Below are 23,809 nucleotides of genomic sequence, written 5' to 3'. Positions count from 1 at the left end.
CCCCCGGTACCCTTCGCTTGTGCCACCACCGGGGACAGCGGCGGGTGCCCGGGGCTGGCTGCGCGGGGCGGCGCCCGGTGCCACCGGCTGCGGCTCGCCCGGGGCAGCGCCGACCGAGCCGGGGGGTGATGTGTGTGTGGGGGGAGGTTTTAGGGGGGGTTCGCACCGCCAGGCCCCGCCCCCGTTGCCACGGCGACGTTGTCAGCAACCCTCCGGCCGCGCCCCGCGCCCCGCCCGGGCCAATGGCGCGGCGGCGCCCGGCCTGCTCGCCGGTGACGTCATGGCCGGTGAAAATCCCCCGTGGCCGCGGGAGCGGCGGCGGCGGCGGCGCGGCCCCGCGGCCCGGTGCGGCCCGCAGCATGGCCAAGCACCACCGCACGCCGGCGCGCTCCGCCGAGCCCGTCATCGAGGTCAAGAGCAAGGTAAGCGCCGCCGGTGCCGGCGGACAGCGCACGTGGGGCGGCACCGAGCAGCGGGGAAGCGGGCGGGAGCTCTCCGCTCCCCTCCCCTCCCCGAGCCCGGCCCGGCCCCGGTGGCCGCGGCGTCCCGCCAGCCCAGGCGCTCTGCCGGGCCGCGGGCCCGCTCGGTGCGGCGCGCTCCGGCCCGTGGGAGCGTCGGCGGGGAAGAGGGATGCGCGGCGGTGCGCGGGGCCGGCAGTCCCCGGTGCGCGGCGGTGCGCGGGGCCGGCAGTCCCCGGTGCGCGGCGTGGCTCCCGGCGGCGCGGGCGCGTCCACCTCGCCCAGATGTGCTCTCGCCCAGATGGGTACCCTCGCCGGGCCGCGCACCTCGGCGGCTCCGCTGTCGCCCAGATGTGAGGGACCCCCCGCCGCGTGCCCAGATGTGCGCGCTCGGATGCGGTCTCCTCCAGATGTGCGTGTGCTCATCCAGATGTGCGCTCTCCCGGCGCACTCGTGTCCTCAGCCAGCTGTGCCCACCCACCTGCCCTCACCCAGCTGTGCAGGCTCCCTTGCTGACCCCTCGTCCAGATGTGTGCCTGCCCAGCTGTGTCCTTGCCCGCCCAGGACCCCGGCGGGGTGTGTGGTGCTGCCCTTCCCTGCCCCAGGATCCCTGCGATCCCCCTCAGGCAGCGTGATCCTCACCGCGTTCCTCAGCCTGTTCTTAATTGGCTTCCCCTTCGTCGTGACTGAGGGAGGCAATAATTACTGCTGCTGCTCGCCGGGTGATACAGCAGGGACGGGCCCCTAGCAGCACGGTGCCCACCGTGGCTGGGGGTACAGCCAGAGGGTCCTTCCATGGGCACCTCTCGGCCCTGCTGCTGCTGCTTTGGTGTTTGGCAGAATGGTTCCGCTCCTTTTCCAAGTGATTTTGGGCCGGGCTCTGGCTGATGGGTGCTGCTGTCCCGGGGCTGCCTGGCTCTGCCTGCCTGGGGTGGCTCTGCACAGTGCCCTGCCTGTGTCTATCCTGCCAGGCCTGCCCAGCCTCACCCTCTTCCTCCTCTTCTTCCTCCTCCGCAGTTTGATGCCGAATTTCGCCGCTTCGCCATGAAGCGCTCTGGTGCAGGCAGCTTCCAAGACTTCTACCACCTGCTGCAGACAGTGCACCAGATCCCACGGGTGGACGTGCTCCTGGGCTACACAGACATCCACGGCGACCTCCTGCCCATCAACAATGACGACAACTACCACAAAGCCCTGTCCTCCGCCAACCCCCTGCTCAGGGTCATCATCCAGAAGAAGGGTAAGCAGTACACAGAGAAGGGGACCGAGTCCATCCTCCCCATCGCTTCCCGTGGTACCACTGGTTCCACGTTTGGGCTGTGCTGGCAGCAGGGTAGGTCAGTCTCATACCCTCCAGCCACCACTTTGGTGGATGGACCCAGCTGTGGTGGCAGGACTCCACCAGGGCCGTGGCACCCACAGGGGCTGTCCCCTGCAGCCCTTCTCTGCAGCAAGAGGTGCCCCCACAGCCTGGCTCCACATGCCTTGGCAAGCAAAGGCAAATCCTTGCAGTTGGCCCCTTTGAAGTCGTGTTTTCCAGCCAGGCTTGCGTGGGCTCACAGGAAACACCACGTTGCTCCCGTGAGCCCTGCACTGGGAGCCCCATCAGCTCCCTGCCCCGAGGTGCAGCAGCCATTAGTTTGGCAGAGCTTTTGGGGTGCCGGGTGCCACTGACTTTTTGGCGGTGGGACAAGGTTTGTCTCCTTTCTGGCAGCCTGGGGACTCCCCCAGCTGCAGCAGCAGTGTTCCTGGAGAGCAGCTTCCTCACGCAGGAGCGCGTAATCACCGTGACAGCAGCGTCTTGGCGAGGATGAAAGCCTCCGGGTGACAGTTTTCTTCTTTGATGGGGAGATGGAGACGAGCCTGTCCCCTTCCGCTCAGCTTAGTAGCACCAAATAGCTACTCTTTAGTAGCACAGTCAAGCAGCACTGCCCAAAGCCAGAGCCTGATCCCTGTTTCTGCCCTGCAGTGCTCAGAGCGACCCGTGTTTTGGGCTCACATGAGCAGTATGGAGTCCCTGGGCAAGGCCTGATGCCAGTGGCCAGCCCCGGCTCCTGTGCCAGTTCGCATGGGCTCCTGCATCAGGGTGATGCAGGATGCCCTGGACGTGTGCTTCCTTTGGGGCCACCCAGTGTGGGGGCTGCTGGCCCAAAGGGAGCCAGAGCCCCTGTTGAGCTCCAGGGCTGCCAGCACTGAACCATCCCCTGGACCAGCACTGGACCCAGGCTGCAGCACTGGGAGACAGCACAGGGCTGGGTGTGCCAGGGCTGCCGTGGGAGCATTGCTCCTGCTCCCAGAGCCACCTCATCTGCTGCTGGGAAAAGCCTGGGAGGCCCCTGGGTGACTGTGCCGAGCTGGTGTGGTGCAGAGACTGGGCAGCTGTTGCCCCAGCGCTGGGAGGACAGCGACGAGGCAGCGCCAGCGAGCCCCAGCACCCGTCTGTGTCCGTGGGAGAGGGGCCACGGGGCCAGCAGCACCACGGGACGTGTGTGGAGAGGCTGGGAGTGTGCCCAGGGTGAGTCAGAGCTGATTTAAAATGGATCCAGGTCATCCCGGGGCTGGGCTGTTGTGGAACCAGTCCGGGTCGGCAAGGAATGTGGCTGCAGAGCCTCTCACACGCCAGGAGCCACACACACACACATAGGTGTGTGCCCATCGGTGGGCTCCCTGGCAGCCGGTCCTGCCACAGGGGTTCCAAAAGCAAAGGCTGCAGCTTGGCTCCTCTCTGCACTGTCACACCGTGGGGTGAAGCGGTCTCCGTGGGGCAGCCTGGCTGGGGATGGCTGCGCTGGACCCCTGAACTGGGCTGGGCTCACAGCAAGGGCCAGGAAAAGCCCATCCCAGCCCATCCCTAGTGTCCATGGGGGGCTGGACCTGCCTGGCCCAGGCGCTCTGCACCCCGCAGAGAGGAGCCGTGTGCTGAAATAGCTGTGGGAAAGCCTCCGCCGCCCTTCCCCGAGCTAAAAATATGCCAGGCGGTGTGTGCAGGGAGATATTTATAACCCAGGAGCCCTGGCAGGCTGGCTGGGCTTGGGAGAAACCCCGCATCCCCTAGGCTTGCGGGGGTCCCCAGTGCCTCCCTGGCTGGAGCAGGGTCTGGCTGTCGGTGGGGGTCACTGCAGGAAACACAATGGCAATGCAGAGTCTGGATCTGGGCTCCCCCATGGGAAGGGATGGGGAGAAGCCAGAGAGGGTCTGGGGATGCTCCCTGGCACCTGATGGATGCTGCCAGGGAGGGGACTTGGCAGAGCTGGGACCCACGGAGCAGCCCAAGGGGAGGGTCAAGGAGGACAGAGTCAAACCCTGTGTGCTGGTGCCAGTGGTGTAGAGAGAGTGGCACGAATCCCTGTTAGGGTGCGTGGGGATGCTGCAGCCCTGGGACAGGTCTCCAGGGTTTCAGAGAGGGCAGCAGGGCTCTGCAGGGCACGGCTATGGCCATCCCCATCCCATGCCAGCCATGGCCCTGCTCCAGCAGGGACAAGGGACCCTGGTCCTGTCTCTTGGTGCTGGACTTGCCCTCGGGAGCTGGCTGCCACCGCAGTACCCCCTCATGCAGGGGGGGGGTTCCCTCACCCCAATCTGGGGCACAGCCATGGCTCCAGGCCATCCATCAGGGCTGGCAGCTCTAGCGTTAAACTGCAGTTTGGCTTAAAGTGTGATTAAGGCTGAATCACTGCCTGGATCCCACTAATCCCAGCCTCATGTACGCTGGGTAATCCCAGGAGATGGGCCCGGCGGAGACAGGCTGCAGGAAAAGCTGGGTGATGACGCTCCAGGGAGGGAAAGGCGGTGAGACCCATGAGCAGGACACGTCTCCTGCCGGCTCCCCCCATCTCCTGGGACCAAGGGCGCGCGGTTGCGTCCCCAGGTAACCGCTGTGCCTGACCCGTGTCCTCCCTTGCTCCCCACAGCGGAGTCCGACGCTGGCGTCTTCGCTTCCAACTCTTTGCAGCGGAAGAAGAAGGGGCTGCTGCGCCCCGCACACTACCGGGCCAAGCCTCACCTCCTCATCGGGATGCCCCAGGACTTCCGCCAGATCTCCTCCATCATCGATGTGGACATCCTCCCCGAGACCCACCGCCGCGTGCGGCTCCACAAGCACGGCTCCGACAAGCCGCTGGGCTTCTACATCCGCGACGGCGTCAGCGTGCGCGTGGCCCCGCAGGGCGTCGAGAAGGTGCCCGGCATCTTCATCTCCCGCTTGGTGAAGGGCGGCTTGGCCGAGAGCACGGGGCTGCTGGCGGTGAGTGATGAGATCCTGGAGGTCAATGGCATCGACGTGGCCGGCAAGTCCCTGGACCAGGTGACGGACATGATGGTGGCCAACAGCCACAACCTCATCATCACCGTCAAGCCGGCCAACCAGCGCAACAACGTCATCCGCAGCAGCAAGGCCTCGGGCAGCTCGGGCATGTCCACAGACAGCACCCCCAGCCAGCAGACCCCCAGCCCGGCCTCGCAGTACCTGAGCAACTACAGCACAGCCGAGAGCGATGAGGAAGGGGACCTGGTCATCGAGAGCGACAGCGCGCCCCACTACATCCCCGGGGGCTGCCCCAATGGGGGCCCCGTGGACGGACCCCTTCAGCAGAGCCTGTCCCCACAGAGCTCACGGGGCTCCCTGCAGTCCCTTGGCAGCCACGATGGCAGCCCCGGCCGGGGCAGCGGGCGGGAGGACGGCACCCTCCTCACCCTATAGCCGCAGGGCTCTGTGCTGCCCTGGGTGGCCGGCTGAGTTTCCACACAACCAGGCTGGTTGTGGGCACTGGGGCAACGATGGGGCCGGTGGGCAGGGGAAGGGCTGCCCTCGCCCACCACCCATGTCCCTGGGAGCCCCTGTGGCACCTGATCCTGACAGGCACTGCCCCTCTGAGCCCCCTCGCCTCCCACCCCCTTCCTTCCAACCAAGGGGTTTTTTTAAATTGTTTTATCAAAATATTCCTCATCAGTTAATATATTGCAACGGACAGTAAAGCCTTTTCTAGAAAGCACTCTGCTTGTCCCTTGTCACATCACCACTGCGGGACACAGTCCCCTCCAGGACAGCAAAGCGCCCCGGGGTCACGGGATGGGGCAGACGTGTATGTCCCTGCCACACTCACCCCATCCCATGTGCCATGGTCCTGGCCTGGCCGTTGTGGGCCAGCATGACCCCTGCATGCAGCTCTGTAGATCCCATGGGCCGTGCCGGTCCCCGTCACGCTGCACAGGTGGAGACCCTGTTTGTCTTGTTCACTGCACACGTTGTGGCTTCACTGCTGCGCTGGGTGACCCCAGCGAGGCTGCTGTGGGGAGGAGAGGGTTGAAGAGATGCAGGGGGACATCCCTCCCCCACTGCATGTCCGGGCTGGCCTGATGCCATGAGCCTTACCAGGCCCCAGTTCCCACTGCGGTGCCCTTGCTACATGGGACAGGCTGGTGGCATCTGCAGGGACCTGGCAGCAGCACCCTCACTGTCGCTCACCCCCAGGAAATGTTGCTGGGGGTGGCACAGCTCCATCCTCCTCCATCCCTGAGCGCAGGAGACCGTACCCACCCCCCCCTGCTGACCTGAGATTCCAGGCACCCTCTGTCCCAAAGTGCTGTGTGGGTGGTGACTGTGCCTTCTGCTGCTGCCCTGGCCCCGCACGCCTGTGGGGAGATGGCTCTGGGCACTGTGGGACCCACAGCCCTGGCACCTTCCGCTCCTCCTGGCCCAGTGGCAGACACCAGGGTGCAGCCTGGCAAGGGCAGAGCCACTCAGCCCCCAGGGAACTGGGGGCCATGTCCCAGCCCAGCGGGGAGAGCAGCAGGGCTGGGGCTGGCAGCCATGGGGCTCTGGTGTGCAGAGAGATCCAGGGCCCAAGAGCGGAGCAGACAGCAGGGCTGCTTCATCATGATGCATCCATGGCCCCAAGGGCATCCCCAGGCGAGCAGGGGGCGATGTTCTGGGGGGCATCTCACCCCCTCCCAGCCCCCCAAATGCTGACAGCTTGTCCAGCCCTTGGCAGGAGTGTTGGCCCCCAACATGCCAGGGTATCACCGTGCCAGGTGCCATGGGCAGGGCTGCTCTGCAACTGCCCCACGCCCTAAAAAGCTGCCCAGGGGTCGAGTGACAGGGCACCCGCCCGGTGCAACTTCATGGAGCATCCTCACACTGCACCACAGGAGACAAAGCAACAGGCACAAGATGCAGCCAGGGCAGCTCTGATGGGATTTCAGGGGAGGAGGGGGAGAAATATTCTCTGTTGTGTGGCACAACACAGGGACAGAGCCCCAGCAAGGCAGCAGCCCCAGCCTTACAGATGTCCCCTTGGTTGGGGGACTGGTGTGGTGCTGAGCAGCGGGACCCAGCCCTCCTGCCATCCCTTCCAGCCTGAATCTTTCCATGCTCCACAGAGCAGGAGCCCTGCCAAGGTCTGCACGGGTCCCTGTGGGACATCCAGAGGTAAGGAGGTAAGTGAGCTCACCTCTGCCATGGCACCTGCACGGCTGTGGCCTGAGATGGGGCAGGGCCTGGTAGCTCTCCCCTGCCTGCCTCTGCCAGCCCTCCTCAGGCCCTGCCCCAGCCCTGGGGAGCTGCTCCCAGCTCTTCCCTGGGCAGTGAAGGCTGAAGCTCTGTGCCTCTTCCCTGTCCCTGAGCTGCTGAGCCCAGCCAGGGGGTCAGAGGGTGCGGAGGCATCGGCTGCATGAGCGGGACGGGTCAGCGCTCGGGGCCGGGGCAGAGGTACAGGGCAAGGTTTGGGAGCAGACTGTAGGGGCCCAGAGTGAGCTGTGACTGTGGCCCAGCTCAGGAGAAAAAGGAGGACAAGGGATGCCTCAGGTGGCAGCACAGACCTCCTGCCAGTTTCTACAAGTGGGACAAAATTGAGAAGTAAGAGGTGATGCCATGGGTGCAGAGCAGAGAGCTCATCAAGAAGTCAAGCAGCACAGAGACCACTGTGCCTGCAGGCTGCAGCGTGGAGAGTGTATTGGAGCATCTCCCTCCCTCTTCTCTGGACAAGACCCAGCACTGGAGGGTGAGGGAGAAACACTGTGGTGGGCACTGTATGGCACCTGCATGGGCCCCAAAGGCACCTTCCTCTCCTTCTCTCTCACAGTGATGATTGTCCCTCCCCAGCCATGCAGGATGCTCACACAGAGCAGCAGCACAACACACCCAGCCCCACCAGCTCATGAGTCCAGCTTGATGAAGACTTTGGGCCTTGAGAAAATTTTGATGGCCTCCTCGATCTGGGAGAGCTTCCTCTCCAGCTCCACCCGCCTCTTCTGCATGCTGAGGGTGTCTGCGCGCACCGGCAGCATCACCAGATCCTTTATCAGCTGCTGCTGGCCTAAAGAAAAACCCCAAACAAGCAGTTGCATTAAGTGGAAGAGCATAGAAATCCACCCTTTTCCTAAGGCTATGACCTCATCTGTGGTGGCAGCACTGGAACAAGGACTTTGAACACCAAACACCCACCCTTCTGTTCAAAGCTCAGCTGGATGAGGGCAGGAGTGACCCGCTGCAGCTCTGACAAGCCAAGGGTTGGACTAGAAACCTCTGAAGGTCCCTTCCAAACAAAATCTTTGTGTCACCTATACCACAGCTCATTTTAAGAGCAGGAGTAACCCCTACACCAGGTCCTCCAGTCCAGCCTGCTCCAGGGAGACAGTCCTGTAACCCACAGGTCCCTGCAGGACACTGTTCCTTTCCATGCACACAGCTCACATCCTAGCTACACACCTCCTTCCCAGCAGCTTCCCCTGTGATGGGAACCTGTGCCCCAGCACTCTCTTCTCCCTAATCCCAGCTAGCAGCACCTGTTTCCTGAGCTGGAATCCCCGTTTCACAGAATTGCAAGATTGGAAAAGACCTTTAAGATCATCAAGTCCAACCATTCCCATCCTAAGCTAAACCATATCCCTAAGTACCTCATCTACCCTTGTTTTAGACATCCAGGGAAGGTGACTCAGCCCCTCCCTGGGCAGCCTGTTCCAGGCCCTGACAACTCTGCCAGGGAAGAACTTTTCCCTCACATCTGCTCTGACCCAGCCCTGGGGCAGCTTGAGCCCATTTCCCCTTGTCCCATATCCTGTCCCCTGGCTGAAGAGACCATCGCCCACCTCTCTGCACCCTCCTGTCAGGGCAGGGGAGGTGAGGAGAAGGTCTCCCCTCAGCCTCCTCTTCTCCAGGCTCAACACCCCCAGCTCCCTCAGCTGCTCCTCAGAGGATTTGCCCTCCAGCCCCTTCCCCAGCCTGGTTGCCCTTCTCTGGACTCGCTTCAGGACCTCAAGTCAAGGACCTCCAAGTTTCTTTTCCTCTTACTCTGTTTCAGATCACCCAGGGTCTCCAGCCGCTGGACCTCCGGCATCCTGGTGTGACCCGGTGGCGTGTCGGGGTCGGGGAGGTTCCGCAGCCGCTCCTCCGTCTGCCGGCGCCACAGCTCCTTCCGCTCCAGCAGGCTGGGGGGGCAAAGGAGAGCACATGTGGGCACACCTGCCAGGATGGGGGCACGGGGATGTGGGCAGCGGCTGGGAATTGAGCCCTTTAAACCCTGCTGGGCTCCATGTTGTTGCCCAAGGACCATGGAGACCCACCCTAGATGGGACACACATTCAGGCCTCTGTCCTCAGCCCCCCCTACCCCATCTTTCCATGCAGAAGCCAGAGGAAGGTGACTCCCAGAGCAGCCAGGGACATACGTACTACTGGGGGACGTGGCCCTTTTGCTTGGTGTTATACTCCTCCTGCTCCCGGTGCTTCTGTTCCAGCAGCTCAGCCAGCGCCTGCAGGGACTGGGAGCGGCGCAGCGGGGCCCGCTTGGCGTGGCGGGCGTTGTGCTTGATGAAGTCGATGCCCTTGCCTTCCCCCTGGGTCTGGAAGGAGAGAGAGGGGGGCAGCAGGGGCTGGTCAGAACGCACGCACAGGCAGCCAGGGACAACACAAAGAGGCACCCACACAAGATCTGGTGACTGGGGGTGTGTAGTACACACCCTCGGCCCAGCCCAGCCCCCAGTGGGAGCCATGGGCAGGAGCTATGGCCATGGTTTGAGAAGGCAGGCACTAAAAGCTGAGGCTAAGCAGGCATTTTTAAGGTCCCCAAGCTGACCCCAAGCCCTCAAAGCCAAAAGGACAGAAAGAACAAGGTTTGACATACTCCACACAGCTCCTGCCAGTGCAGTTTGAGGCCGTCAGGGCAGCCAGAAGGTCAGATGAGAAACTGGTGGGGATCACCAGAACCCCTAGCAGGGCAGGAGCTTGGGGCACTTCCCCAGAGACAGCATCCTCCAGCACAGCTCCTTGGGTAGTCGAGACCCAGGAGAAGGTCGCTGGATTTGAGTTTCAGGTTTTCTTGGGGTTCCTCTGTAGGAGTTGGTGCCTTGTTTAAATTAAGTCACTCCAAAGCATTTGGGAACCAACAAGCTGACAACCCCACGCTTGCCAAGGAAAGAAGACAGGAATCATGGAGCAGTTTAGGACCTCTCAGGCTACCTGAGAGGTTGAACTGTTAACACCAATTTCACTCTCCCTGCTGAAAAGCACACCCATTTCCCAAATTTGTATCTAACATCCAGGAGCCAGAGTTCCTTTGATGAAGGTGGGAGCAGTCTCTGAGTCCCCAAGATCTCCTGTGAAGCCCTGGAAGAGCAGATCTGAGATAACTGGCACTTCTGCAGTGAGGAGGTGGGATTTTCAAAGGCAACTTGACAATCTCTTCAGCTATGAGCAAGGGCAGCACTGGGTAGTACTGGCTATCCTTGAGCTCCCATCTGACCACCCCAGTGCCCAAGCCCCCTGCCTTCCCTCCAGCCAGGAGCAGTGTTTACAGACCTCCCTGCTCACACAGCACATCTCACCTCACGCTTTAGAAGAACGTGGGAAGAGCTCAAAGCAGGAGCAATGGAGAAGTGCTGGGACCCCCGGGATGGATGCAGTTAGTGCACAACTCACCTTGGCTTCAGCACCCGGTGTTGCCAGAGCCTCTGTGTCTGCTCCTGCTTCTGTTCTGGCAGGCCCTGGGGACAGCGGCCTGCACGGCTTGATCCCAGGGCCACAGCGGGAATAGGCCCTCAGGAATGTCCGAGCCTCTGGCTTTGGGGGTGGGGACCTCTCCTGGGGAAGGTGGGAGAAAACAGGCACTAGCAAGAGGGGAAGCTGGAGCCAAAATGGAAGCCCACCCAACAAAGCTTGGGTGGTCAACCCCCAGCTCGACCACAAGTCTGCTGCAGGCAGGTGACAGTGGGCACTTTCTGCTGAAGGTCCTGTGGGAAGGCAAAGGCCAGACAGCTTGCTCACAGTGATGAACCAGGCCTGAACTTGTACAGAAACACCACAGAAAGGAAAAAAACCCTGCAAAAACACACATCTGGAGAAAAGGCAGGTGGAGCACTGACTGGAGAGTCCCTACAGAGAGCAACGCCAGAAAACCCACCAGGGAAACCTACCTCACGCTGGTCCCCCTTGTTGGCAATGCTCCTTGTTGGCTTGGGCTTCCAGAACCATCACCCCCCCCAAATAAACCCAGAGCACGCTGCAGAGCCCTGCTACAGCCAGCTTCAATGAAACAGCATGGGTGGGTACAGAGCTGACCCACATCAAACGCTGTTCCCAAACATTCAGCACCCCACATCTGTTGTTATCCTACTGCAGATGGAAAAAGGAGCGGAGAGCACGGGAGTCTGGTGGGTTTGGGAGGGTGGAATTGCATCTGAGAGGCACCTTCAGAGGTGACGCTGCTTGATGTCCAACCAGTGGTCTGCAACTGGTCTGAGCCAGTCCCCAAACCACCCCTGAAAATCAGGACCTGACGCTATGGCAAGCGCAGAACCTCAGGGGAAATACAAGCAGACATGGCTCTGCTCATGAAGTCAGGGGCTGGACAGGGCAGCCTCCAGGTCTTCACAGGTACCTGAGATCTCAGCTGAGCTCCAGTCCCCTCCAGGCACAGTCTTCCTTGCCTGGCACATTCAGCTTGGCAGAGCTGGCAAGACTGAGGGTGGGACAGGACAGTAACAGCAGGAATTTTGGCATCAGGACCAGGATACACGATGCCCTCAGCTCTGCCTAGATCACTCACTCTCCCAAGACAATCAGTCCCTTTTCAACAGGAGCCAGGAGAAGCAGATCTCTCTGGTAAGCTAAAGAGAAGGGTCTACCTAGTGCGGTGGGTAAGAAATCTAAGTCTGTGTCCTTAGGAGCACACTAGAGGAGCACAGTGTGCCCACTCCTCCTCCATGGGAGCACTGTGACTGCTCCTTTTGAGGGGGCTGCCACAGCCCTCGGGACAGATGAGAGAAGAGAAGCTCTGTATTAGACACCAAGACCTACCAGAATGAACATAACCTCTGAGCAGCAGCTCCACAGAGGATGGAGATCCTTCAGAGGGAACAGCCCAGCTCTAGGAAAGCAACAGTTAAATCCAGGTGAGTCAGCACCCAGGCCTCCTGCCACCTCTCTCTGGAGGGATCTGAGAGCACAGGTAACACACCACGCAGGCACTGCCAGCACAGAGACCACCCCCTTTCCCCAAAACAAAGGAAGAAATGATCTCAATCTTCCCTAACCCAGATGATGTGTCAGACAAGAGCGTAGGCTCGTGTTCCTAAAGCACACGTGGGCTTGCTCCCATGTGCAGAAGGGTCCTGGACATCAGTGGCTGGTGGGACACAGCATGTGGAACCACTGGCTTGGGAATTGCTTTCATGCAGTTGTTACCCACACATGGAATTTTGGTGCCAAAAGTCGGCCTGAGGGCCACAGATCAGAGGGAAGCACTGCAGAGATGAGGAGGAAACTCCAGCTTGGGAAAGGAGCGCCAAGGGAGGGCCTGTGTAGGTGGCAGTGTTCAAGGTGTCACCCAGCTTGCACCCAGAGTCTGCAGCAGCAGCAGCAGCTGGCTGGGTCTCTCCTGCACACACAGCCTGACTGGCTGCAAAGGTGGAGACTGCAAAGGCTCCGGGGGACCTGCAGGAGGACAAAACTCTCTCCTGACAACAAACCATCCTGGGGCTGAGGGAATGCAGGATCCCACAGTCTGAGGATGGTCAGAGAGACAGTGCTTACCTCCAGAGGCAGCAGCCCTGCTCCTTCACCTCCAGAGGCAGCAGCCCTGCTCCTGGTGAGGCTGAGCTGGAAGGGAGCCCCAGGGCCTCTCCTCCAGGAGGATGCTCCGATGGGGGTGGGCACAACCTGCCATGTCTGGGGCAGCCACCCCACCCACCACAGCCACACTGCCTACTTCTGGCTGAAGGAAGAGGCCAACTGAGCAGAGAGATCTCCTGGATGGCGAGGCCCCCCAGGTCTCCACTGGCAGCAGTGGGTGATGGAGCTCTCCTTCCCTTTCCCAGTGGGTCTAAACTTTGCATTCTGCACAAACACATACACTTCTACCAAGGCCCCTCCAACAGAAGCACACCAGGAACACCAGAGGGGAACAAATTATCCAGAGAGAGAAACAGAAAGAAGCCTGAAGCAACCCAGAACCCTCACAAAGCCAGACATCTGCTCATTTCAGCAGCTGAGAAAACAAGGCATGTCCCCTCTCCCACAAGCACGTGCACAGGGGACAGGCAGTACGTACACCCTTGTGGGTTGTGCTGATCTATGAGGTGTCCACCTGGACAAGCTGGAGATGCCCCCACTGCACAGTGGTTATTCCCCAGGACAACTGCTGTGAACAGGGGGTTGACAAAGCCTGAAGCCCGACCTCTGGGGACCATGATCTGTGGGGTAAAACACCACAACCCAGACAAGCTGTTGTCCCAAACACTGGGAAGCTGAAAACCTGGCTGGATGCTCCTCTAGATGGGGAATACAGCTGAGGGCTGCTCTGGACGCCACAGGAACCACCTTCTGATCCCTAAACAACTGAAGGGCCGAGTAGGGGGTGGGAATTATTACAGCAGTCCCTCTCCAGACCCAAGTGACACATGCTCAGCAAGCAGCCCCACCGCCTGCCCCAGCACTGCGCTGCCCCTGGGTGTGTAGGTCCTGCGACTCCCCCATCTCCAGCATCCCACAGGAGCCTCCTGGCTGAACCGTGTGCCCAGCTCAGGTGCTCAGTGGGTACCCACCTGCAGTTTAGCCTTCACCTTCGACTCCACGTTTTCATACTTGTGGGATTTCCAGAGAGCTTTCACAGGCAGGGGCCGGCTGTGCTCTTGGGCTCGCTCCTTCTCTTTGCACTTCTTCTGAATCTCCTTTATCCGCCTCACATTTTCCTTCTCGTGGTCCTTGGACTCTTTCCCTGCAGAGCAAGGGGAGACACAGCCTTCACCCCTCAGACACCACCAAGGGATGCAGGATCTCAGAGTGCTGGCACCAAAGTCCCCTGCCCCATCTCCTAAGCTGGTCCAACAGCCCATGGAAGTAACAAGCTCTGCCTGTCCCCCAGACCAGGCACCCCGTGCATCTCCTCCATCAGACACATGCTCCCAGCCATCAGCTACCGGTGTTGGCAGACTCCCTGGCTCCCAGGGAGAGGGGTTTACTTGTCCCCATTTGGGCTGTGCTAGCAAAGCCATGCCAGCATCCTCTCAGGAGCATGGCCAGCTCCCAGCTCAACACCCCACAGCATTTCTCAGGCAAGAGAGGGCCAGTAATGGCAGCTGCAGAGCCTGTAACCTGTGTTGCTCCTCGTTTCAGGCTCAGCTGCTGTCCCACATCCAAGGGGCCATAACCAAGACTATGGATTGTATTTTTCTGTTTTCAAATCAAAATTGATCCTTCCCCCAGCTCCTCAAGCTGGGGAAGATCTCAGCTGACACACCCAGACCCTCTCCTACTCCCCTCCTGCAGTTGTGGCAGGGCTGGCACTGGGCAGGGCTGGGGGCAACGCTGATCAAGTGACAGCCAATGCTCAGCCTCATCTCTTTTCTGGACCTCCAAACATACTCTGGGTAACCTCCTTCTTGCAAAGATGTTCTCAGCGCCCACATACACAGAGAGCCTTCCCAAATCCTGCCTGGCTTCACTAACAAGGAATTCCCTGGGCTAAATATTCTCTTTACTTCAGTATTTCACTTGAGCCATCTTTAAGTCTGACTGAAAAGATACTGGTTGTATTCAGAGGCAGCAAACCAGAGGGCTTGATTTATTTCCAGCATCTCTCAAGAGCCTCTCATCCATTACTAGTTCCTAAGTCCAATTAAACCACATCTGTTTTTACAGTCCCTCTTCCCACTCCAGACCTGGGCTGGACTGGAGTCAGGGAGGCTGCAGCAGCACTGGCTCCAGCACAGGGGACACCACTGCCACACCAAACACAGGACACAGCGTGACCAGCCCTGCAAAGCCCACGCTCTCCTTGGGCCCCAGAGCTGAGGAATCCACCCAAATGCTCCATCCTTGCCCCTGAACTCAGGCCAGCAGTGACTCGGCTGTACTTACTCTTGACTGGCAGTCCCCCTCCAAGGGAGATCCCTTCAAGCTGCAGTAAGAGGCCCAGTGTCCCCTTCTGTCCCTTCTCCAGGAAGTCCCTTCCACTGGGACGAACGCGAGGGGCTGGCTGGACGTGGCGGGCACTGCCCAAAGCCAGGTATGTGTTGGGAACTGGGTCCAGGAGGCCAGAGGTAAAATCCAGCTTCTGTGCATTCCCTTCTAGCCTTCCACGAGCTACAGAGAGAGAGGAGATCATGAAGAAACGATCTTACCATGGCTTTCACCATCCACAGCCAACAAACAGCACTGAAAATGCCCCCACACCTCTTCCTCATGCTGCTCCATCTTTCAACCAGCTGTTCAGACCACCCTTAAGGCAGCAGAAGCACCAGCACCAGTGTGAGTGGAGATGGATGAGGACACCAAAGGAGGAGGATGTCAAATGCACAAGCTGTGTCACGCCAAAGCACAGAGTCACACATCAAGCATCAAGGACTCACCTGAGAGGGGGCGTTTGTAAAGGTCTGGAAAGAGTGTAGGGTCTGGAGGGATGGGTCCAGAAATCCTGGAGGGTCCTTCACACATCCTGCTGCTGTTCTGCCTCTGCCGTGGAAACCAGCCAGCACTGAGAGCAGAAACAAACAGCTCACTGAGCCACCAAAAAGCCACATTTAATGTGTATATATATAGAGAGAGCAGTCAGCCTTCTGACCTTCGTTAGAAAGCTCAGACCCAGCTACAGAGATGACCTGCAGGTAGGAAACCACAGGTGAGACAAGAGATTCAGCAGCACCATCCCTGCTATGGGGCTGCTCAGCGCCTCTTCCAGCGCTGACCCGGTGCTGCCCGCAGCTGCTGTACCATCTTCAGCAACCATGATGCTGCCTGGCTTTGCTCTCCCACACTGGAGCACTCCATGCAGACATGCAAGCAGGAGCTTAGAGCCCACAGGTGCCCTGTGTGCTGCTGGTGAGTAGGGAACACAAGGCAGCAGGACATCATCTGACACATCTGAGCCTTAGATTTGAATTGGGTTGCACCTTGGGCTCGCTGAAGAGCTCTGGTGGTCCGAGCACCCCCTGCCCACAGCCAGCTGAGGCCCCTGGCAAACCTCTCTGCTGTATCCTCTGCCAGAGACACACCAGTGCCGTCACCACCTGTGAGCAGGATGGGGCTGAACTGCCAAGGAGACAAAGTGCTTCGCTGCAGGACAGGGCAGATGCTGAATTTCTAGGGAAGAGCCTGAGACAAACCCAGCCCACCAGTTACCATCTCTAAATAGTATCCACAGGGACCATCTCTAAATGGATCAATGGGGCCCAGCACAGACCTGCAGGTCCCTGCCCTGCCCACACTGGTCCCTGCTGCCTCTCTCTGCCCCACACAGCATTCATTTCCCCATGATGCTCACCAACATCCTGCTGAGAGCTACAAGAAACTTGCAGGACTTACTCCCTGCTTGGGAAACGGGGATGGAGGATGCCACACCAAGGGGCACAGGCTGCTGGGGAGTTTTTGGCAGATGCCACAAGAGCCTCAGTTCATCATCAGGGTCACGCGGTGACTCTGACAGGCGCCAGCGCAGCGCGGCTGGCATCGGCGCTCGAAGCAGCAGGGCCAGATATGGCAGAGTGGTGCCATATCCCCACTCCCACAGCAGCCACTTAAAGGTTTCTGAAAGGGCTCTACGGGAAACCCCCCTCTCAGCACCCTCAGCACGCCGGCGCTGACAGGACGCAGCATCTGCAGTTTAATTTACAAACCAATAACCGCTCAGCACAGGGCTGAGCCAGCCTGAATCATAGCAACTAATGCACTGCAGTCTTCCTTGCTAAATCACCCCTGTTGACACGAGATCCATTAGCAAAAAGCTGTTATTCATCTGCCAGACACAACTGCAGAGGCAGTGTAAGCAATGCTGAGCGCTGCACACCAGCACGGGCTGTGCCCAGCCACTCTGGAAAAGCTGTTTCTGAAGAGCAGGCAGAGCCTCTCAGCCCAAGGTAAAAGGACACTGCCCTGGCATTGCTGCTTCTCCCTGATAATGGGTTTGGCTAAGCCAGAACAGGTTCTCTGACTCTAGAACAACAACCATTCACCATGAGATCAGTCCAGAACAGCTACTGGCCTTGAAGCTCACATCTGATCTGGATCTGGATCTGAACTCGCCTGCAAACATGCAAAATGACAGGCTGAACCCCAGACCTGTGACAGGCAGACAATTAGTGTGGGGGATAGGAGGAGGAAAGGCAGGTTGATGGGAGGCGGGGGATGGCAGGCTCATTTTGTACCCTCACACGAGTCACATTTCACATCCCAACAGCACCCTGCCCTGCTGCAGGGGATTTGCAAACGACTCCCACTCCCTGATTTGCAAGTCACATCACGGCTGGATTGGGATCTTGCAAGATCAGACACCACCACGACTGCAAGACTAAGCACCTTGCCTCTCTAGGGACCTACAGGGAGCTCAGCCTGGGGGACACAAGCCCCTCACAGCAGCCCCCCAGCCCTGAGAAGCAGCAGCCAAGCTACGGCTGCGGCTGCTGGGAACAGACTTCCCATGTTGCTGCTCTGCTCCTGCTGACCACGGGTGCATTCAGGGGATACAAGTGAGAGAACCTCCTGTTGAAGGGGGGACGTGCAGACTTTCTCCACCGCCATCCCCATCCTTCTGCTTCCTCTCCTGTGACAGCTCTGTGGTGCCAGCGGTCCCGTGCTGAGCCAACACAGCTCACTGCCCCTGCAGGAAACAAGTCACTTCTTTTCATGGGTTAACTCTCTGCCCCTTTAACTTCCTGGCCAAAAGTAACCCAGCTGTTACCTCCCAAGGGGACCGGAGGAGAGCTGGGGCAAGCACAGGGGAAACATAACAGAGGAGGGAACAGGAGGAGCAGTGACCAGATCGCCCACTCGGCCACACGGTTTAACAGAAAAGCATCTTCTCCAGCACTGTGTTAGAAGCCCAAATGTCACGAGTACCATACCTGACCCAGTGCCACCAGAAAGACACTCCCTATTCAGCATTCTCTAGCTGCAAGCTGCAGACAGAGATTCCAGTTAGGTCCAGGTAAACAGATTTGTATGTGTGCAGCCCCAAGCTCTCTCTTCTTAACCCCTTGCCAGAGCGCAGAGCTCGGAGGGAAGGGGGAATGCTGCTCCTAGCCACAGGGCTGCACAACCCTGCTCCCCAAAACCAGCACAGTGACAAAAGAGGCCCAGGGCAGCTGCCAGAGACCCAATGACTTCAGCATGGTTTACGCATCCAGTACAAGCCCAGCTGGCTGCTCAGTTATCTCCAGGACCAGAGCTTAATCCTGGTCTGGGAGCCAGCCCAACCTCTCCCAGAGTGTCCCTGTAAGTTTAAGGCAAATTAATTTGACTCCTTGTGCAATTTGCCCCAGCTTAACAACTGGTAAAAATGCTACTTATCCCCCCAGTAAACAGATCTTTCAGAGCCTGTATGAACGACGACTTCCTTTTGTGGCTTGTTTTTGGCATCGTAGTCAAGGAAGTTCCAAAACATGGGAAGGGACAAGGCTTAGGCAGGTGTTTTCGACAGCCCTGAACCTGCCACACCTGACTTAGAAGCAGATCATATTTTCAGAGAGCCAGGAAGCCACTACCACACACAGAACTAAAGCAAGACCAGCTTCATACCTTTGTGAGCCACCCTCTGCAGAAAGCATGGGAAAAAAACCCAACCATCCCACAGCTGAGATAAGCTGTGATAAGCAGAGCAAGTCATCTGCAGCAAATCAAAGGGCTGATCTCCATACAGCCCGTCCTGGCTGTTTGCTTCCTCCCTCACTAGTTACAGCTGAGATGGGAAGTAGCACAGGGATAACCTCCATGCCCCAGGGTTGCACTGAAATGAATCCAGGGCTGTACCTGCTGTGGAACTGGGCACCAGGGAATGAGGTCAACGTGCTGTGAGCCTACCCAGCGATGTTAGTTCATGTCTGTGCTTTCCCCCACTACCCTCTGCGGATTGCAACAGGGAAGGTTAATATTTCCTGTGTGGGTATCACCAGCTCTTCCCCACCGGCCAGTCTCCCTGAGCCACTTTCTCTTTAGTCCCTCTGAAACCAGAGGGTAGGGCAGGCCTGTTTGCACATGGGCATCTCTTCCCTAGGCGCTGAACATGAGCCTACCAACAGCCTGTTAGGAACAATGCCAGCTCCACGTCCAACATGTGTCCTGCAGCAGCCGCCTCCAGCCAGAGACAAACACGGACCATGGAAGGGGAAGGTGGGCAGGGACTGATGTGGGTATTGCAGAGCAGCAGCCAAACCCTCTCTCAGGAGGGCCAGGAAGGACAGATGACACCAGAGGTGCCCCACCATAACACAAGAGGTTTCACAAGGTTTCACCACGATGCAAAGAGGAGACACACAGTGAGACAGCAGGACCTGAGGCTGGGCTGGGTGATGGAGGCTGGTGCTGTGCATCACTGCCGGCAGCGTGCCCTGGCTGCGCTGGGCGTGCACCCACCGAGCCCCAAGGATACCCCTGAAAAGCCCCTCTTGGCTCCTGTCCTCACCCGTGTGCCCGGGGAGCGTGTGGGGATCCCAGAGCCCGGCCACCCCAGAGCCTGACGCCCCCCAGCACCTCGCCCCGGCGGCGTGCCCCCTTCCAGGGGCTGCCCTGGGCCCTGTGCTGCCCTCCGAAGGGGCACGGCGGCCCCAGCCCAGGCACTGCCAGCCCGCCCCGCTCCAGTTCCCAGCCCCTGCCGCCCGCTGCCCGCCGGGGCGCCCCCGGGACAAGCCCCGGGCCGGGGCGCTGGGGGATCCCTCCGGCTCAGCCGGCAGGACTCACCGAGGGAGGCCGCAGAGACGCTCGCCGGGCCGAGGAGGTCGCGGCCCGGGCCTGCGCTGCGGCCGCACGCCGGGAGCCGAAGGCCCGGCTCGGCCCCGCTGCGCTCCCCGGCAACCGCCGCTTCCGCCGGCAGGGGCGGGCAGGGCCGGGCAGCGGGGTCGGGGCGTCTCCTGGCGGCAGCTGCGGCCGGGGGGCGATCCCCCGGCAGACGGGCAGGGCGCCGGACCCGCTCGGCGCAGCCCTGCTTCGGGCTCCCGGCACAGCCGAGCCGCATCCCCTCCCGTGCCCTCGGCTTCCCCTTTCCCCGGGTTTCGGGGGGGACCCCTGCCCGCCCTGAGCCCGACGAGCCGCGGGAGCCTGGGGAGGGAGTGAGCTGGAACTCCAGGCATTGCGGCCGGGCTGAGGAGGGCTTACAGCCTCCCCAGTTATGTGGCGCCCAGCAGCTGAGGACGGGGCAGGGGCAGCTCAGCACACCTACTTTTTATCAGCGTTTCTTGCGGTGCGGGGAGGACGGGCTCAGCCTGCGCCTTGGCTGCCACACGGCTCCCTGCAGGGCGTAAGGGTGGTGGGCGAGAGCCTGTTCCTCCCCCGCTGCGCTGGGATGAAGACAGAGACGCTGCTGCTACGCTCGCAGCCGGCCTTTCCTCAGCGTGCAAATGCCACCCCAAGTCCTGGCACTTCCCGGCTGCTCCCTTGGGGGCGGCACTTGGTGTGCATCTTCCCAAACCCCACTTCTGTGGGAGAGGGGCGTTGGGGTGGCTCATCCCTGTCTCAGCAGGGCTGTCACCCGTGCTGTGGCCCACTGAGCCCTGCCACCCCCTAGTATGGAGACTCCCCCGCCTCCTGGTGACGCCTCCCAGGGCTGCAGCAGCCCCAGGACCCCTGAACCTCAGTCGACACCCTGGCCGGGCCCAGCTCCACCACACCCTCCCCTGTCAAGGAGCATCCTCTGGGCACTCTCCTGTTTATCCACCTTCCCCCCACACCTTGGGGCCATATTGCGGCTCCACCCCCCTCCCCCGTGGGCGTTAACGGTCTTCTGGCATCTCCTGCATCTCCTGCCCAACTGGTGCCTTCCAGAGCCTAGCCTGGGGGGGCTCGAAGAGGAGAGGTGGAGAGGACAGGTTGGAAGTGACTCTGTTCATCCTGTTACCAGGGCTCAAAACCCTTGTGGGTGGCTTTTGTGGTTATAAGTGGCCGGTTCCCCTCTGGCCCGTGCTGCCTTCTCAGCACGGGGCCGCTCCACTGGAGGTTTGGTGGCTGGGCAGGGAAGCCGGCACGCGTGGGGCCGGGTGGTGAGATGCTCAGGGCAGGTAACAGGTGCCTGCAGCTGCTCAGGGCTGGGGTGGGATGGTGGAAATGCTGAAATCACGTTCCCCTGCCTGTTTAACAGGCAAACTGGGAGCGAATTCAGGAAGGTTACATTGCAAAGGGGCAGTCCCACATATGTAGGAATATAATGCCCCTTGTTAGATACTAAACCTGACACGGCGCTGCCGCCTGCATTCCAGGTGGAAGGGGAGGCACGGCTGATCCCTGGTGGGCTGGGTGAGGGTGGCTGGCCTGAAGGAGGCACAAGGCAGAGGTGTGCCTGTGCTGTGGCAGTTGGGTCTTCTGGCAGCTCAGGCCATGGTGGGGAGGGGCCAGTTACAGGTTTACTGAACAAGCTGGGCAGAGGAGGCAGCGGGGGGGGGGGGGGGGGAGGCTAATGGCTGAGCTCAGTGTGGGGACGTTCACATGTCCCTGTGTGCCTGGTGCATCGGGAGAGCTCCGAGGGACGGCTGCTTTGGTCCTGTCCCGGGCAGAGCAGAGTCCCTCCACAGCCACCACCCAGATGCAGGGGTGGGAGGCAGAGCCACTGGCTGGCAGGGAGATGTGGGCAGTGCCTGCATCCCGTGGAGGGGACTCCCTGACACCTGGCAGAGCGATGCCAGGGTGTTGGGGTGAACCCCTTGGCTCCAAACCGAACACTCATGGAGATGCTGGTCTGCACACAGCCCCCGCCGGTGGCCTACAGCATCACCTCCCATGCTAGCCCCAGCACCGGAGCCTCCTGCCCTGGAGAGGAGCCCTGAGGAAGGGAAGCACAGCAGACCTGAGCCTGGGCATGTCCTGGCTCAGCTGTCTGCAGCCCTGGACAACCCGGACATCAGAGCTTTGGAGGTGAAGGGCAGCGTCGCATGGGATGTGGGAGCTGTGATGAGCACGGGCTCTGTTCCCAGGTGTCATGGGCATGGCCCTTGCCCTGTGTGAGCCCTGTGTGAGAACGAGGGGGTCCCAATGCATGCCAAAATTTGGGGAGGGGGAAGGAATAGGAAAAGGTGCTTTCTGCAGAGAGTGGATGTCCCTGGGGCTGAAGCTGCTGCCCAAGAACAGAAGCCGTGATGTTCCTCCCTATTTTTTTTTCAAATGGGGAGTGAATGACCCCGAATAGTTATCTACGAGCTTCCAGTGAAGCTGCAGGGAATGGCAGCTGAATAATTTCCAGTCAAATCCTTGTGTAGAGCTTTCTGCCCCAGTGACATGCTCAAGGGTGTCCCCAGCTCTGCTCTGAGCCTGCCAGTGCCACCATGGGTGATGGGGTAGCATCATTGCCCTGGGAGGGCCAGTGGGACTCATGGGACCACCCAACCCTGTGGTCCCACACACAAGATGTTCCTGCTCGGCCGCCAACTGGGCTCATCTCCAAGACCTCAGGGCCACGTTGGGCATAAAACCCAAAATCCAGGTGGCTAGTAATGGCCAGCAAAGGCTCCAAGCCACAGGGGTGGGGTCATCCCTACCAGGGCCCAAGGAAAGTGGGTGCAGGGACTGACGGGTCAGGAGCCTTGTTTGTCAGTGCTGTCCCCATGTCCTCTGCAGTGGTCCAAGGATGGGAAAGGTGTCCTTGTCCACACGAAGCTGTACAAAGAGGAGATGGAGAAGAACAAAGAGCTGTTCCCGGAGCTGGTGGATCTTGGCTGTGTCACAGCACTGCAGGCCTGGCTGCAAGCCTACGGGTTCAAACTCACAGGGACAAAGTAAGTCACTGCATCCCTTTTCCAAGCCAGCTTCATGCCACAAGGCAGCCAGGAATCCTGTGCAAGGTGCAGCCTGGGTCTGCCCCAGGTGAGGCAGGAGGGCATGAATGTTAGGATGTGTTAGGATGCACCATTAGTGTCTGGACATTGTTCTGGGTTTATTCTGTTGAGAACAGAGGAGCTCAGTTTGCGGTACCTCTGAGAGCTGCAGAGTTTAAAAGAGCAGACACACCAGAGGTCCGTGGACAAGCAGAAACTACGAGTCACAGGGCTGATGGTGGAGAGGGAAACAGCCCCTTTAGCACCACAGCAGCCCCGAGCCATCCATCAGCCACCCATCAGTGCCCACCAGCCTCCTCCAAGTCCAGCTGGGGAGTAGAGCTGGTAGGGCCTGGGCAGGAGCAGCGAGGGGCCAGCCAGTCCCAGGCACGGCTGCAGCATAGCACGGGCACAGACTGAGGGCAAGGACACAGTGCCAGGGCACGGGGAGCCCCGAGGTGCTGCAGGGCTCTGCCTCCCACCGCAGCCAGAGCCCGAGCTGGTTTCCATCCCACAGGGTCAGCGCCCAAGTGCTCCTGTGGCAGCACTCGGATTTCCAGAGGGCACCTGGCACCGCCAAGGAGCAGAAGAAAGGGATGAGGAAGAAACGGCCGAGGAAGCGCAAGCTGCGGGACAAGCAGGGTGAGCAGAGCTGGAGGCTGCGGCCGCACAGCTGGGCTGGCATGGCCTGTGTATTAGCTGCCTGGGCTCAGGAGAGAGGGTGGGGGGAATATCCTTCCTCTCCTCCCAGAGCTGCAGCAGCCTGTGAGCTGCAGAGCCTTGGTGGGAAGGGGGTGCCAGCTCTGGGCTCTCCTCGTACCTCTCCAGGGCGCCTGCTGCGCGTGCGACCCTTGTACGACTACATCAACTTGGAGATGCCAGAGCTGATGCACCCATCTGCAGAGGAAGAGGAAGTCCCAGGGCTGGCACAGCCAGAACAGGCCCCTGCAGCCCTGGGCAGAGCAAGTGTTCCACCTCAGGAAGGTGAGTGAGCACCAGTGAGGTCTGCCCAGCTCCTGTATTCTGCTTGTCCTGACGGTGACCCGCTGGTCCCCAGAGCTCATCGGCCCAGAAACAGAGGCCCTGTGCCCTTGCCCATGCAGGCTCTGGCTCCTTACCCCCTGTTTCTCCCAC

At 60.2% G+C, this 23,809-nt stretch overlaps 2 protein-coding genes across 3 annotated transcripts; one reads left to right on the top strand and one right to left on the bottom strand.

The window, feature by feature from the left end:
* Positions 1-242: 242 nt before the first annotated feature.
* PARD6A (par-6 family cell polarity regulator alpha) lies at positions 243-5,339 on the top strand (the record flags this gene model as incomplete). The annotated part of the gene is made up of 3 exons (XM_084269954.1): positions 243-422; positions 1,476-1,698; positions 4,370-5,339. The coding sequence occupies 3 exons, from the start codon at positions 243-245 to the stop codon at positions 5,155-5,157; spliced, it is 1,191 nt and encodes a 396-aa protein (XP_084126080.1). The 3' UTR covers positions 5,158-5,339.
* A 2,047-nt stretch (positions 5,340-7,386) lies between these two features.
* ENKD1 (enkurin domain containing 1) lies at positions 7,387-19,730 on the bottom strand. Of its 2 annotated transcripts, none has more exons than XM_084270228.1 (8): positions 19,617-19,730; positions 15,299-15,423; positions 14,808-15,032; positions 13,493-13,665; positions 10,371-10,532; positions 9,126-9,295; positions 8,746-8,882; positions 7,387-7,771 (listed from the first exon to the last, which is right to left on the bottom strand). In XM_084270228.1, the coding sequence occupies exons 2-8, from the start codon at positions 15,381-15,383 to the stop codon at positions 7,611-7,613; spliced, it is 1,113 nt and encodes a 370-aa protein (XP_084126354.1). In that variant the 5' UTR covers positions 15,384-15,423; positions 19,617-19,730; the 3' UTR covers positions 7,387-7,610. The 2 variants fall into 2 exon arrangements, with proteins under 2 accessions (XP_084126354.1, XP_084126355.1); XM_084270229.1 differs by lacking the exon at positions 19,617-19,730 and adding an exon at positions 17,786-17,840.
* Between the last annotated feature and the right edge of the window lie 4,079 nt (positions 19,731-23,809).

The sequence above is a fragment of the Gallinula chloropus genome, assembly GCF_964237585.1.
Source record: "Gallinula chloropus genome assembly, chromosome: 13".
NCBI classification, from domain to species: Eukaryota; Metazoa; Chordata; class Aves; order Gruiformes; family Rallidae; genus Gallinula; species Gallinula chloropus.
This window is presented reverse-complemented; position numbering and strand designations above follow the sequence as displayed.

Bases quoted from the DNA above. Each gene is read 5' to 3' on its own strand.
- ENKD1 (XM_084270228.1), bottom strand. From the start codon at position 15,383: ATGTGTGAAGGACCCTCCAGGATTTCTGGACCCATCCCTCCAGACCCT. The intron at 13,666-14,807 runs GTAAGTACAGCC...CTTGCTCTGCAG, and splicing joins AGGGGGACTGCCAGTCAAGA to GGAAAGAGTCCAAGGACCAC. The intron at 8,883-9,125 runs GTACGTATGTCC...TTGCCCCCCCAG, and splicing joins AAGGGCCACGTCCCCCAGTA to CCTGCTGGAGCGGAAGGAGC.